The sequence below is a fragment of the Candoia aspera genome, chromosome 11 (genome assembly GCF_035149785.1).
Source record: "Candoia aspera isolate rCanAsp1 chromosome 11, rCanAsp1.hap2, whole genome shotgun sequence".
Lineage (NCBI taxonomy): Eukaryota > Metazoa > Chordata > Lepidosauria > Squamata > Boidae > Candoia > Candoia aspera.
This window is the reverse complement of record NC_086163.1, coordinates 4,649,846-4,663,569: the sequence shown is the minus strand read 5'-3', so window position 1 is coordinate 4,663,569 and position 13,724 is coordinate 4,649,846. Positions and strand designations below refer to the sequence as shown.

Here is a 13,724-nt window from a genome sequence, read left to right as displayed (position 1 = left end):
TTCAACTCTATTGCACAATCCCTTTCTGTCTCCTTCCAAAGCATCAGTGTTGACCACCTAACCATTGAAAACAGTGAGGTGGACTTCTGTGAGGATGATGCCATAGACCTTGAAATCCAGAACATTTCTGCCTCCTTCAGAGGAACTCTGAACTATGGTTTTGTGCGCAGTTGGTTGTGAGTAATTCCTAGAGTTGAGTTCTTATCAGTAAGCTTCTGAGACCTGGGTTTCATTACATTTCATTTCCTTTCATTCAAATGAAATCAATTCCATTTGAAAAACCAGGTTGCCCTGACTCAGACGGTTGAATGACTAAATTGTGCCAAGTCTATTTAAATGGGTGACTTGATTGGCATACAAAGGTCTTATACATGCAAAGAACATCTTTTTGTCAACCAGCTCATTCAAGGCATTGATTCATCGAGATACTGATGTAGGCTTTCCCAGCTGGTATCTGTTGGACAGATGCTAGCCATAGTTGCTGGTGGAACATCAGGAAATCTGTTGCCTAGTCACTAAACCTTGAAGCCCAGCACTGCCCAATGATACATCATGACTTCATCAAATTTAGTAAACGCAAGAGAAATTTTCACAACTCCAGTTATCAGATAATTTGAGAAGCAATGGATTCAGTGGTTGTTGTTGTTTATTCATTTAGTCGCTTCCGACTCTTCGTGACTTCATGGACCAGCCCACGCCAGAGCTTCCTGTCGGTCGGATTCAGTGGAGTTGAGGACAAAAGTAGAAATTGGCTTATTGTTACCCAGGATTTTTCAATTCGAGGTGGAACCCTAGAACCATATGCACACAAAGCATGGGTCCTCCTGACTGATTCGCTTTCCTTGGTTGTGGCAGCTGTTTGTGTTCTCCAGCTAACCTAACTGGGTGTCTTGCAGATGTGGGGGGCATAGAACCGGCAGGGTTTTTTTTATATTCTGCATGTCCTAGAGCATCCCATTGGTGTCTTACCTGACAATATTTCTGTTGTGGCTAATGATGCTGGTGTCCTTCTTTTTAAAAAATGAAGTCCCAGGATGACGGTCTTTCATTCCATTGACTTTGAAATTGAGTCCACCATTGATCTCCAGTTAAGCATTAAATTGGGTAAGTAGTTGGAAGTATCCCCAGGTTTAACTGTTGGCTTGGCACTGTAATAGCATATGGGAATGACCTTGGGAGAACGGGCGAAGGGACGCTGCCAAGGGAACGGTCAGATAAGAGGGAGCTGAGCCCGCAGCTGCATAGTGGGTGGAGCAAGAGGCTCAAGAGGAACCCTTGCGCTGTAAAGGTGACCATGGGAGTTTTGTACTTTGTGACTTGTAAGACTCTGTTAATGTAACAATAAAGTAGAATTAGCTTATCTGGCCGTGTTTCCTGTCTGGTCTACCTTTTAAGGCTGACAGGCACATTAATAGCTTGCTGGGCAATTGATCTAAATAAGGAAGTCGTGGATGACCCCCTTGCTGGCAAAGAAACTTTTCAAAGCCAGATTAGTCTTTCCATGATAACTTGGCTGAATCCCAAAATCAACAGAGATACATTTGCAGATGGAGTGACAGATTTCCCAGTCTTTGCTGCCATTTCTTTCTCTTTCCATTGGCATCATGCAGAGAGGAGTGGGACTCAAGAAAACAAATCTCAGTTTTATTTGAGTGTCTGGTTTTCATAACGTTATTCCTCCAGGATCCCTGTTTTGCTGCTTTGCTAAGGATTTGGGAATGCCTGACTGAGTCAATGCAGACTTTAGTTATGAAGGAGACCATTTTGGCAGAGGATCCGGTAGTGGTCTGTCTGCTTGGTCAGTATTCCTGGTGGGCTTTCCATGTTTTCCCGTTATATTTCCCATAGTACACCAGCAGAAGAGAGGCATTGTGAGAAAATCAGACCACCTTGATTTACTGCCTAAGATTGTGGCCAGAAAGCCAAGTAGCTTCTATGGGAGACAGTAATGCTGGGATCTTGGCAATAGCCCCCAGAGGCTACATGCTGACTGCAAGAGTAGACAGCATAACCCAAATCAACAGGCTACAGTTTCTAATTTGGGGCAGAGATTTCTCTGTTGAACAGACAACGAAAAGGAGCGTGTAATAGTAGACTCTTCAGAGTGTTACTTGTATTTCCATGAACTGGATCTGCATCTCCAAGGAGACAAAGAGTAGGTCCCTTCACCTGAAGGACATGCTAGGACTTGGGAGGCTGCCCATCTTTATGGGAACATCTTCTTGGCATGGGAATCAAGCAAGAAACGGGGGGCAATGAGGAACCAAACCAGCCACATCTTCTATCGATGCCAGGCACATTTGCGTGTCGTGTTACAATGCCTTCTTTACTAATGTACCCACCATTGTAGAACCACAGGAGGGTTGTGGGTGGCATGACAGTTGCTTTTAATTGCTCCATCTCTTTTCAAGTGGGCATGCTCTTTTGCATGTTGAAACCCAACCCCCATTTCAGAAATAAAGAATGTGCTTTTTTGTTTGAGACAGATACCGAGGCAAAGTCTGCATTGCCTGTTCTTATTGGAAGAACTCCCATGGCCCTCACACCGCCTGATGTAAAATAATTCCTGGCCGTTTCTGTGCAGTTGTAGATCACTCAGATCTACACTTTTGGGAGACTGCCTAAAAACAGATGAAGACATCGTGTGTCAAGCTCGATCCCCAGACGCTGCATCCATACAGTTTCCCTGGGCCCTCTTCCCAGGCGTTCTTGTAGCTTCCCAGTCTAGCCGGCTAACAAAATCTGAACCTTAAGGCCAGATGGCATGTGATGCTAAATGCACCATCGGTTTTGGATTTTTGCTTTTCCTTGATGTTTCAGGATTGCAGTGCCTAGGGAAGGAACGTAACCGTTCTCTTCCAGCCGTAGAAAATGAAAAGATATCCCTTTGAGATGGAGCTATTACCTTCAGAAAAAAAGGCCTTGTGGGTGCTACCTCCCCTTCTCATATTAAACCTCCTCTCTGCTTGCTACAGTCCCAAGGAAAATGGGGCAATTTGCAGCTCCAGTATATGGGCTCTTTTTTCTGAGCTGCTATTTTATATTTGGATCCAGTTGCAAATCTTGGGACTGTTGAGAAAAAGTCAAAGTGGATCTTCCAAGTTCCATCTTCCATCTACCCTTGGTCTAAAACCACATCTGGCTTAGCACCAAATAATGTTCATGATGAACTTTCATGACACAGATTTCTGAAGTCTGGGATTAATTTAGCTTTGGTGTGAAATGGAATATAATAATTCTCTCTGCTTTAGACTGTGATTTTTTAAAAAAAAAATTAAGCCTGTTCTATTATTGTCAGCCACAGGGAACTTGTAGAATAAGATAGCCCAAAATCTAAATAATGTTGTCCCTTAAAATCCACTTCTGAGTTCACATCCAGTTTTTTTTTTCTCAATACAGTCCAGGATGGCTAAAACATCTGTTTACAAACTTCATCTCATTTACCTTGGAGCTAGTGCTGAAATCCCAGGTAAGAACCACAGAGAAGTGAATGATGACATTTATGGCATGTCACAGCCATTGACTGAACAGGTAGTGCTGTGTTTCCCAGCTAAAACTCCCAGATTTCCCCAGCCAACATGGAGATTTCTGAGAATTCTGGGAGTCAGTCCATGCATCTCAAAGTAGCCATCTTGGAGAAAAAGAAACTTTTCCAGCACAACTGAATGAGGGATTGCTGAACTCACATAAATTGAAAGATTTCAGGCTATTTCTGAAGTCTCGAATAGATTTCACATGGCCATACAGTACTTTTTACAGTGTCTGTGACTTGGGGGTGGGCAGATGTTCTGTTTTGTTTATTCCTCTGCCATTTTGCCTATTCCACTGGCTAATTCTGGGGGATGCTGCCACTCATGGCCTGCACCACCCTTCCCTTACATTGTTAGTCAATGATGAAACTCCCTTGTTGTCCCCTCTTGTTTCATCCATGCATCCCTCCTCTGCACTTGTGACCCATCAGCTGTGTTATTTTTGGACACAGGTTTAGCATTAGTGCCCAAGACAGGACTAGAACTCACAGACTCCCTGTTTCTAGCTCAGCGCCTTAATCAGTGCACCAAACTGGCTCTCTTGAAACCTCGACTCACAAAAGCTTCTGCCTTTTCATAATGCTTGTAAGTTGAAAAAGGTGCCACCGGATTCCTTTTGGCGTCTCCTAGATGAAACTCAGATATGTCAGACTTACAGATCATTCCACATCTTTCAGAACGTTAACAGGAAAATCATAGGCACATCCCTTTAATGCCTCCCCTCTTTTACTCTAGGTATGTAAAAAAATCAACTTCCTTTCAAATCTGCTAGCAGACTTTATACAGGACACAGCAGGTAAACTGGCACTCAGTGTCATTGCTACTGCTCTAAATATTGTTATTTCATTGTGTTTCTTGCAGAGACCTAGAATGTCTTTTTTTTTTTTTTTGCTTGTGTAAACTGAAACAGCTTACCAATTTGGATGGAAATTTCCCACACAGACGGGGACATTTAAGCCACCGTCCAATCTCCAGGTGTAGAGCACAGAGGGAATGGCCTTGAAGGACGGGAGGAAGAGCCGTTGCCAAGGCAATGGTCAGATAAGAGGGGACTGAGCCCGGGCCAAGACAGTAACTTGAGAAAACATCTTGGAGAAGCCCCTCCCACAAAGATAAAGTGAGAGAGGGGGAATCACATTCCAATTTGCAAGATTCTGTTCCTGTAGCTGTACCAATAAAAGCAGGCCTCATCTATGTGGCATTGGTTTCTTAGTCTGGTCTGATTTGTAGGGCCGGCCTGGTCAGTGCAGGAACCCAAATGAAGTTGTTCCAGAAAGATGGCTGTCTGGCACTTCCGCAGTGGAGCAACTGATCCAGAGAAATGGGAGACCCCAATTGTTGAAACTGTTGGGGGGAAAGCTAGCTATCATCTGTCTGGGATATTTTAATCTGGATTTCTGCCAGAACAGAGAGTGGGACACTATAGTTTAATTGGCCCCTTCTGACTCAGTGGCTTAATGATTCTAACCCACGCTAGCCCTTCAGGTGTTTTTGAACTCAGCCATTTTCCTGTCTCCCTGCAGCAAATTTCTTCCCAGATGGTGACATAGGACTGGATATTTCTTTGGCAGCCCACCCAATAATAAAAGCAAATTGTGTCGAATCACATCATAAGGTAAGTTAGTGTCCACGGTTGATTATACCACCCCAACCTTTTTTTTTTTAAGCCAATCTAACATTTGATACTCCAACAAACATGGCTTGGATTCTTGAGTATGATAGAGTCTTGTAGCCCTTAAAAATATACATATTTATCCCAGAATAAATTTCTGGGAAATTGAATGGCCTGCATTGAATTCATGAAGCATCATCATATCTATGATATGCGGTAGTGACAGATGTAATGGTGTTAGTTGTAGTGGTGCCTGGTGACAGCATTCGGGAGGGGGATGGGCGGTGATAAAATTTGACAAATAAAAGTAAATAAATAAATTTACCTCTTACTCTAAGGTTAAAACATGACCTTCTTCTTTCTATAATCTGTCCTGTCTAATCATCAAAACCATAAATTGTAAGTTCATTTTTTTCTGTTTCACACAAAAAGTCTGTAAGGGGTTTCCAGTCAGCAATAAATGTGGATATTGTCTTTTCTCTGATCAAAGAAGTCAATTTAGCCATCTCAGCAAGTTCCACCATCTTCACCAGCCATTCCTCCATGAAGCGTCATCGTTAATTGATAGCTGTGTAGGTATTTGATACTAACTACAGTGACATCTTGGCGCATGTGACTTCACTTGTCCCCCTTGTCCGTCTCATCCCTGTGAACACCTATGGCTGGGTGAATATGTAAAAAAATGCAAAAGGAAATGTGGTATCATCTGTAACAATTCTGGTAGAGCATCATTAGGAAAAATAAGGCCAATAACCTCACACATTAGTGGCAATGGTAATATGTCATGTTACCGTTCCGATGTTTCTGCATCGTAACGGTTCGCTTGCCATGGTGCTGATACGTGTCCTAGCTGGGAGGGTGCTGCTGCGAGCCTTGTACTGAAAACGTGTTGATCTGTGCCAGAAGGAATGTGTTTAGACGATCTCTGAAATGTCAAGGTCTCTTTGCCCATTGAGCAGCAGAGCTCGTTAGGAGCACCTGGGAATGTGGGGTGAACTGTATGTGGGGGGGGGGGCTGGGCTGCTGTTGATAAGACGCTATTTAGTTTGAGGTTAGGCGCGCTTTTCTCATTCTCAGCTTTTTACCTGTTTGCACCCTTTTCTAAATAAACTCAGAACCTGAATTGTCACTTTGAGTCTGAGTGTTTTATTGGAATTAAGGCAACTATCACATAATAGCATAATCATCTTGATCATCCGAGCAAAGTAATTAACGTATCAAATGGTCTGGGAAGCCCGTTATCTCTTTCCAGATACACACATAATTAATCCTGATTGTAATCTAATTTCCTCCATGAGACTCTCCGTTTAAAACTGCGCTGTTGGATCATGGTAATGCTTTGCATTATCTCTGATGTGATCAGCTGGACTGTTGTTTTCATGTCATAGAAAGCAGTCCAATTATTAGCTCCAGATGGAGCTAATAAATTAATTGCTAATAAATGCGTAGAGTTAATCAATAATTAGCTGCTGTGTCACCCAATCTGGAAGAGATGCTTCAGGCAAACTGAATGAATAATAGAAGGCTCACTGGATTTTATAGATATGTTATTTTTAATTGTATACTTATGGTTGGAAAGAGAGGAATAGGAAGACAATAAAAATGGGCTAATTTTAAAAAAATAAATAGGAACGTTAATGTTAAAAGGTACTGCAAAATATAAAATAATATAAAGATATAATATGAAATAATTAAATCACTGGGCTCCTGTCTTTATAGCCAGGTGTCTGACTGTTGATTGATCTTTATTTGGGGCTTCAGTACTGGATACCTGCCTTGTGCCACACCAGGATCCTGCCCCAAAGCAAAACCAACCAGGAATCAGCTCCCCAAAATGGGCAAATCAGAAACTTTGCCAGACAAGGACCCCATCAGGACTCAGCTGCTCAGACTAACCAACCATTACCCAGCACAAACCAAAAACCAATCAGGAATCAGCACTCCCACAGTGACCAATCAGAAGCTGGTATGAACAAAGAACCAGTCAGGAATCAGCACTCCCAGAGTGACCAATCAGAAGCTGGTATGAACAAAGCACTAGTCAAGAATCAGCACTCCCACAGTGACCAATCAGAAGCTGGTATGAACAAAGAACCAGTCAGGAATCAGCACTCCCACAGTGACCAATCAGAAGCTGGTATGAACAAAGCACTAGTCAAGAATCAGCACTCCCACAGTGACCAATCAGAAGCTGGTATGAACAAAGCACTAGTCAAGAATCAGCACTCCCAGAGTGACCAATCAGAAGCTGGTATGAACAAAGCACTAGTCAAGAATCAGCACTCCCACAGTGACCAATCAGAAGCTGGTATGAACAAAGAACCAGTCAGGAATCAGCACTCCCACAGTGACCAATCAGAAGCTGGTATGAACAAAGCACTAGTCAAGAATCAGCACTCCCACAGTGACCAATCAGAAGCTGGTATGAACAAAGAACCAGTCAGGAATCAGCACTCCCACAGTGACCAATCAGAAGCTGGTGTGAACAAAGAACCAGTCAGGAATCAGCACTCCCAACAGTGACCAATCAGAAGCTGGTATGAACAAAGAACCAGTCAGGAATCAGCACTCCCAGAGTGACCAATCAGAAGCTGGTATGAACAAAGAACCAGTCAGGAATCAGCACTCCATTTTTGGAGAAAATCAGAAGCTGGCATGAACAAAGGACGATCAGGAACCAACACCACCCAAACAACTAATCAGGATCAGGCACAAACAAAGGACCCATCAGAGACCAATCCTCACCAACCTGCACCAATTGGAAACCAGCTCAGCTAAAGGCCAATCAGGAGTCAGGACACCTGGCTATAAAGACAGGAGCCCAGTCAGCCACTGCATAGCAGTCCACCTTACCTCTGAAGATGCCAGCCACAGTTGGCAGTGAAACATCAGGAAATCTGTTGTCTAGACCACAGTCTGAAGCCCAACGTTGCCCAATAGGCACCAGCTGTGAAAGCCTACACCAGTAAATCACTTATTTCCCTGGCCATAGAGCTACTTGTAGTTTTTTAGCCACAACTGTGCTCACTCACATTTGGGCCATTACAAAGCCTTGCACAATGTGCAAGCGTGGTGTCAGTCTCCCCTGCTAGAGGGAGTTTTCTTTCCCTCTTTTCTCAGCATCTTCCAAGTTACACTCCATTCATTCTTGAGTCTGCAGAAATCTGTACCAGTATGAGATTTGCTGTCCCTGCTGCTGACAGCCCAAGGCATCTTTCCAATACGTTTCTTCTAATGGGGAAAAAGTCAAGGGGAGAAGTTTCATTTCCTTCCCAGGGCTGGGAGAAAATGATTGGCTCAAGGTTACTCATCTGCTTTTCTTCCTTTCCCTGCAGGATCTGACCATCACAGTTCAAACTTCCTATGCACAGAAAAAGCTGGGCTTACACCCATCCCATGTCACGTATGTATTGTTGCCCATTGCAAGTTGGAACCTTAACTTGGTATGTAGAAGATACATGGATCCATCCATCACCTAATGACCCGCATTCAGCCATTACCAGATTTGCTAAATATCCTGCAGCTTTTACAAAAGAAATATGAAAAGAATCTGCAATTGTTGCATTAGATGCTGATGATGATGATGATCTGGACTGGGGGGGGCTGATTTTGTTTTAACTGTTTCTAGTTTTTGTTTTAATTTTTATTGTGGATGTCTCAAATTTCTCTACGTCACCAAGAGTTGATTTAGCTGGCATCAGGACAGAAATGCAGTGAATACTGTAAATAAATTATACAAGTATAAATAACCTTTCCTAACATGGTCGGTATCTGTAATGAATAATTTTCAAATATTTATCTTTCTTTCATGGACTTTTTTTACCTGCAGCTTCTACTTATTCTCCAGTTCGTGATCCTCCAGAATCCAATGTTTCCTGGCAGTTTATACCCATAAATATATAAAACAAGAACTATAAAAACAAGGAAAAGACGATAAAAGATCGAGTCACTTTCCACCATTTACTTCAATCAATATAGGGTGGCCTCATCTTCCAAAGGCCAGTCAGAATCACTCCATCTTGATGGCCTTTCAAAACAGCCACAGTAGCTGTCAATCTGATCTTTGGGGTGGCCCTGCGAGGCCCCTACTGAAAGACACCAAATTTGATCTAGCATTCTCATTGGCAGTGGCATCCATGGGAGGGGCCTGGGGGAGCAAACAGCATCACATTGATGCAATGCCAGACCCACCCTCTTGTAGGTGCATTGTGATGTTGCACATCCATACAAAACAGGTGGAACTTGCATTGTGAGAAAAGTGCTAGATCCTGTAGATGCCTCCAAAGGTAAATTCAACTTGGAGAGATTTGTTGAATGTCTTAATTCGAGAAATATTTTCAGACAGATATGGGTGGAATTTGTGGATTCTGAATCATGCTTGGCAAGAAATCTGGGATGGATCTTTTTAGTTCTTTCATGAAGAATAGTGTGGAAGGAACTGTTTTCTACTGCCACTCGTTGGCTGCATTAATGGTTCCTGAATTGCCCACTTGTCTGGGTTCACACAACACCTGAACAAACCAAATGAACCGCAACATCCTCTGCCATAAAACATTCACCAAGGTTAGGACTGAGTCCAGCCTGTTGTGTTGTGTGAAGGCAGCTAGATCTAGTATATAGATCTGTAAGTGTTTGGGTGAGGCATTTTGTCTGAATATAGTCATGGACTTACTTCTTATTTCCACACAGGATAAAACCAAGAATGATTAAGCCTTCCCCCAGTATGACAATGGTAAGTGTCTAACCTTCATGAGTTAATCTGAAATCAATCACGCTGTGATTTTTTCCTTCTTCACAGGCACTGAAGGCTTATTCCAGCTGTGAGCAAGGGCCAGGGGCACATCTGGAATGTTGAGAGCATGTGATGGGCACACCCACAAAATAGCTGTTAGGAAAGACTTTGCCTATCGATAATTGGCTGCTATGGCAGATATGACCAGTCACAAAATCCACATTGACCAGAAGGCAAACGAGCCCCACCCCCTTGAATATGGGGCCTAAAAGCATCACTGGAAATATTTCTGTGTTTATAAATTATTAGACTTATATTCTGCCTTTATTTGCTTATAGATCAGTGTTTGGGGTGAACTGAGAAGATGGCCTTAATTCAGCAACCTGTCTTAAATGGGCTGTGCAAATTTCGGCATTGTGTATCTGCACTGCTCTGAACATTCCTGAGGTACCGGCTGAGATCTTTTCTCTTCCATCACTTTATTGCTGGGAAAGCATGACTGAATCTCACTGCAGATCAGTTTACTACAGCATTCTGAAACAACTCTATTTTAAAAACAGAAGTTGTTCAGGTACTGAATCCTTGGAGAGATGGTCCATGATCCCTATCACAGAATTCTATTAACATTCTTGACTGCTAGTCCCAGCCATATGTCATATCACAGGATGTATAGAACTGCAAATGTTTCTGCTCCCAGAACATAGTGGTGCAGGTTTTGTGGTCCTTCAGATGCAGCTAAACCACAATTCCTAGCAGCTTTAGCCAGCACGGCCAATAATGAGAGATGAAGAAGCCCTAATTCAGCAAATTCTGGAGGTCTCATAGGCTCACCACTTCTGAAGACCATAAGCTCTTTGAGGCCAAGGACCACTTTTTGGCTGTAAAATGCCACACGCAATGTAGAATGATATCAGCTTGGTTAAAATACTGATTCTAACACTTGATCTCAGGATCACAAGACCCTGGGGTAAGTTTTGGAAGACGTTGTTTCCTTAGCTGGGATCCCAAAAGTGATTTCAAGTGAGTTTTGAAAGTGTGTCAAAAGCAGCTCTTGGTTTTCTGAGCATCCATGGAGCAAACATGGAAAATTATTTGAACCTGACTCAGGAAAAAAACAACAACACGTGGGGTTCTTAAAAGCTATGTTGAAAGAGAGGCTGGGCATTAAGGAGCAATCCTGGCCTGGATAACTTTCAGTGAAATTGATGCTGTTAGTTTATGCTTCTTTTATTCACTTGGAATGTTATGGTATTGTTGCTTTCACATCCTAGACAGTACAGTATATAGATCTTCCCCTGTCTGTGTTCTGCTACAAAACCCCAGCATGGGGATGATGGAAGCTGTAGTATCATAGCTTGGGCGACTGGGGAAGGGTGTTGCAAAGAACTGTTTTAATTGTGGCATTGTAAAAGTCTGGTTTAGCTTGGTTCCTCAAGAGTTGAGCCCCAGAATTATTAAACCTGATTAGGCTCCATAGAAGAACAACTAAGTCTGGTTTAATTTGGCTCTGAAAGAACATGGTTAAACCTGATTTGGCTCCTTTGGAACTGAATCCAAGAGTAATTTAATTAATTTAATTTATCCCTGTAGGAGAGTTATCAAGTCTGCTTTAGTATGGCTTTGTAAGTGTAGAGTCCCAAAATTGCCTGGCTTAATTTGGCTCCACAGAAATTGAATTGGCTCTGACGGCCTGGATGGACAGCAGAGGGGTCAACCTGTTTGAAATCAGAAATGCTGAGTTAATAACTAAAGAGGCAAGTAAAACCATTTTTATATGTATTCGTCTTCTATCATACAACAGGGGCCTGTCATGTTTACCGTTCCAATGTTGCCGGTACATCGTAACATTTCGCATGTCATTTGGCTGATGCGTGTTTCGTCTGGGAGGGGAGGAGGATTCCATCTCGTGGGATTGTTATGTTAGCAGCTGGATTGGAATGTGTTTGGGTTATCTCATGTGTTCAAGGTTCCTTTCCCAGGACATCAGCAGAAACGGTTACCAGCACCTGGGGAGGGGGGGGGAGTTTGCAACGGCCGGGCGAGGGGAGGGATTACGTTTGAGCCGAGGGTTTTTAGTTTGTATTTGGCACGCTTTTGCTCATTCTCAGCTTTCTCTGTATTTGCATACTATTCTTTAATAAATCAGATATCATTAAGTTCCTGCTTGTGAGTCTGAGTCTATTAGAGTAGGCAATCTGTCATGAGTAAGGATGGCGAGCAGGGGGCTCCCTTCCAGACTGTTAAGCGCATGCGTAGCACTGAGGAATTGGTGAGCCATTCCAAGAGGCACAGATTGGGACCGCCTTAACCTGGAGGGTTTATATGGCTGGGTTTTTCCCATGCTTGTTCAGTTTGTTAGGATTCCTGTTATGTACTAGCAATAAACATTAGAGAACAGTTCCTTGTCTCAGAGTGTTTCCTGGGAGTCAGGACACAATCATTACATAAAGCTGAGAATCCAAAAAATTTTCCGTTAGCCCCTTTCCAGATTTATTTTGTGAGGCAGAAGTGCTAGCCATGAGCAAACCAAATCCCCAAACCACGAAAAGTGAGGAATCAAGTGAGGGGGAACCTGACACCACAGTGATAAGAACGGAGGGAGTCCCTCCTCGAGAGCTTTCAGAAGTTCGAGAGGGGTCAAGCTCCAGCCTAGGAGAAGAGGAGGTTGGAGGTAAAAGAGCCCCTGAACCGACCGGTGAGTCGCCAGGCGAGCTGATCACCTGGGATGAAACACAGGGATCCCTACCAGGGACGTCCAAAATGTCTTGGAAGCAGCAATACCCGATGTCCCCAACCGTGGTGAGGCAGGAGGGAAAGGAGGATTCCCAAACCCCTGACCATATAAAACTGGTGGAGGCCAAATTGGAGTCATTAGAATTTATGTTTCAGAAAATGTCCATGGACTGGGGTCCCCGGGAGAGGAGGAGAGAGGAGTCTAGTCATAGGTATTCGACTCCTTCTTTGCCCCCACTTTCCCAGGAGGAAAGGAGTAGGACCCGGCACAGAGAGGAAGCAAGAGCGCTGAGGGTGAGAATTTCAAGGTCCCCTCCTCGAGAGCGGAGATCCCTGGGAGCTAAAAGGAAGCCCGACCGCCCAGCTGTGGCGAAGGGACCGCCCGGAGTGGGGGTTAAGGACTTTACCGTTAAATTTGATGGAGATCCAACTAAGCTATCATTCTTCCTTACCAATGCAAGGAGTTATATGGATGAATGGGAGCTGTATTTTCGTTCAGAAAGAGCCAAGATTAATGCCATTGCCACTAAGCTCAAGGGGCGGGCTGCCGATTGGTATGTGCAGTTATGTCAATCGGATGCCCCTGAGCTGGAGGAGTTTGAAGAATTCCTGTGGGCATTGAAACTACACTTTGAAGACCCGTTAGGTAAAGAAAGAGCAAAACGGGCGCTGAGGGAGCTGTGCCAGGGGCCACGATCGGTGGCAGACTACACTCTGGAATTTAAGGCTCTGGCCGGGAAGGTGGAGGATTGGTCCCAATCCACATTAATAGAACTTTTTAAGGATGGTCTGAATACGGAGGTCCTGAGGTGGTCGCTCGGCAGGGACGACCCAGATACCCTGTATGAATGGATACAGCTGGCAGGAAAGGCTGAGCATGCCCATGAGACCTTCACTCACAGGAAGGTGATGAGATATGCTGGGCTCAGCAAGGGTTCCCGCACTGCTGCACCCATGGGAAAGTCTGGTCAACGTGCCTGGGAGGAGGAGAGGGAGCGCCGCTATGCGAAAGGGCAATGCCTCCGATGTGGGAAGGAAGGTCACCGAGCGGCGGCGTGCCCGAAGGGAAAGACCGATGATCGTTCGGGGAAGCCGTCGGGGAAATCTCCCTCTCTAC

The 13,724-nt window shown here is 44.0% G+C and overlaps 1 protein-coding gene and 1 long non-coding RNA gene across 2 annotated transcripts; both read left to right on the top strand.

Moving 5' to 3' along the window:
* Positions 1–8,621, top strand: CETP (cholesteryl ester transfer protein). Its single transcript, XM_063313090.1, has 7 exons — positions 1–176; positions 1,028–1,104; positions 2,068–2,155; positions 3,400–3,469; positions 4,266–4,326; positions 5,054–5,145; positions 8,478–8,621. Exons 2-7 carry the CDS (start codon positions 1,035–1,037, stop codon positions 8,619–8,621), a joined length of 525 nt encoding a protein of 174 aa, XP_063169160.1. The 5' UTR covers positions 1–176; positions 1,028–1,034.
* A 1,144-nt stretch (positions 8,622–9,765) lies between these two features.
* LOC134503797 (uncharacterized) lies at positions 9,766–11,648 on the top strand. Its single transcript, XR_010068590.1, has 3 exons — positions 9,766–9,874; positions 10,825–10,894; positions 11,543–11,648. It is a non-coding gene; the product is annotated as an uncharacterized LOC134503797 (long non-coding RNA).
* Positions 11,649–13,724: the final 2,076 nt, after the last annotated feature.

Excerpts from the sequence above, each read along its gene's own strand:
- CETP (XM_063313090.1), top strand. The coding sequence starts at position 1,035 with ATGACGGTCTTTCATTCCATTGACTTTGAAATTGAGTCCACCATTGAT. Across the intron at positions 2,156-3,399 it reads CATCTCCAAGGAGACAAAGA|TCCAGGATGGCTAAAACATC; the intron begins GTAGGTCCCTTC and ends TTCTCAATACAG. Across the intron at positions 3,470-4,265 it reads AGCTAGTGCTGAAATCCCAG|GTATGTAAAAAAATCAACTT; the intron begins GTAAGAACCACA and ends CTTTTACTCTAG.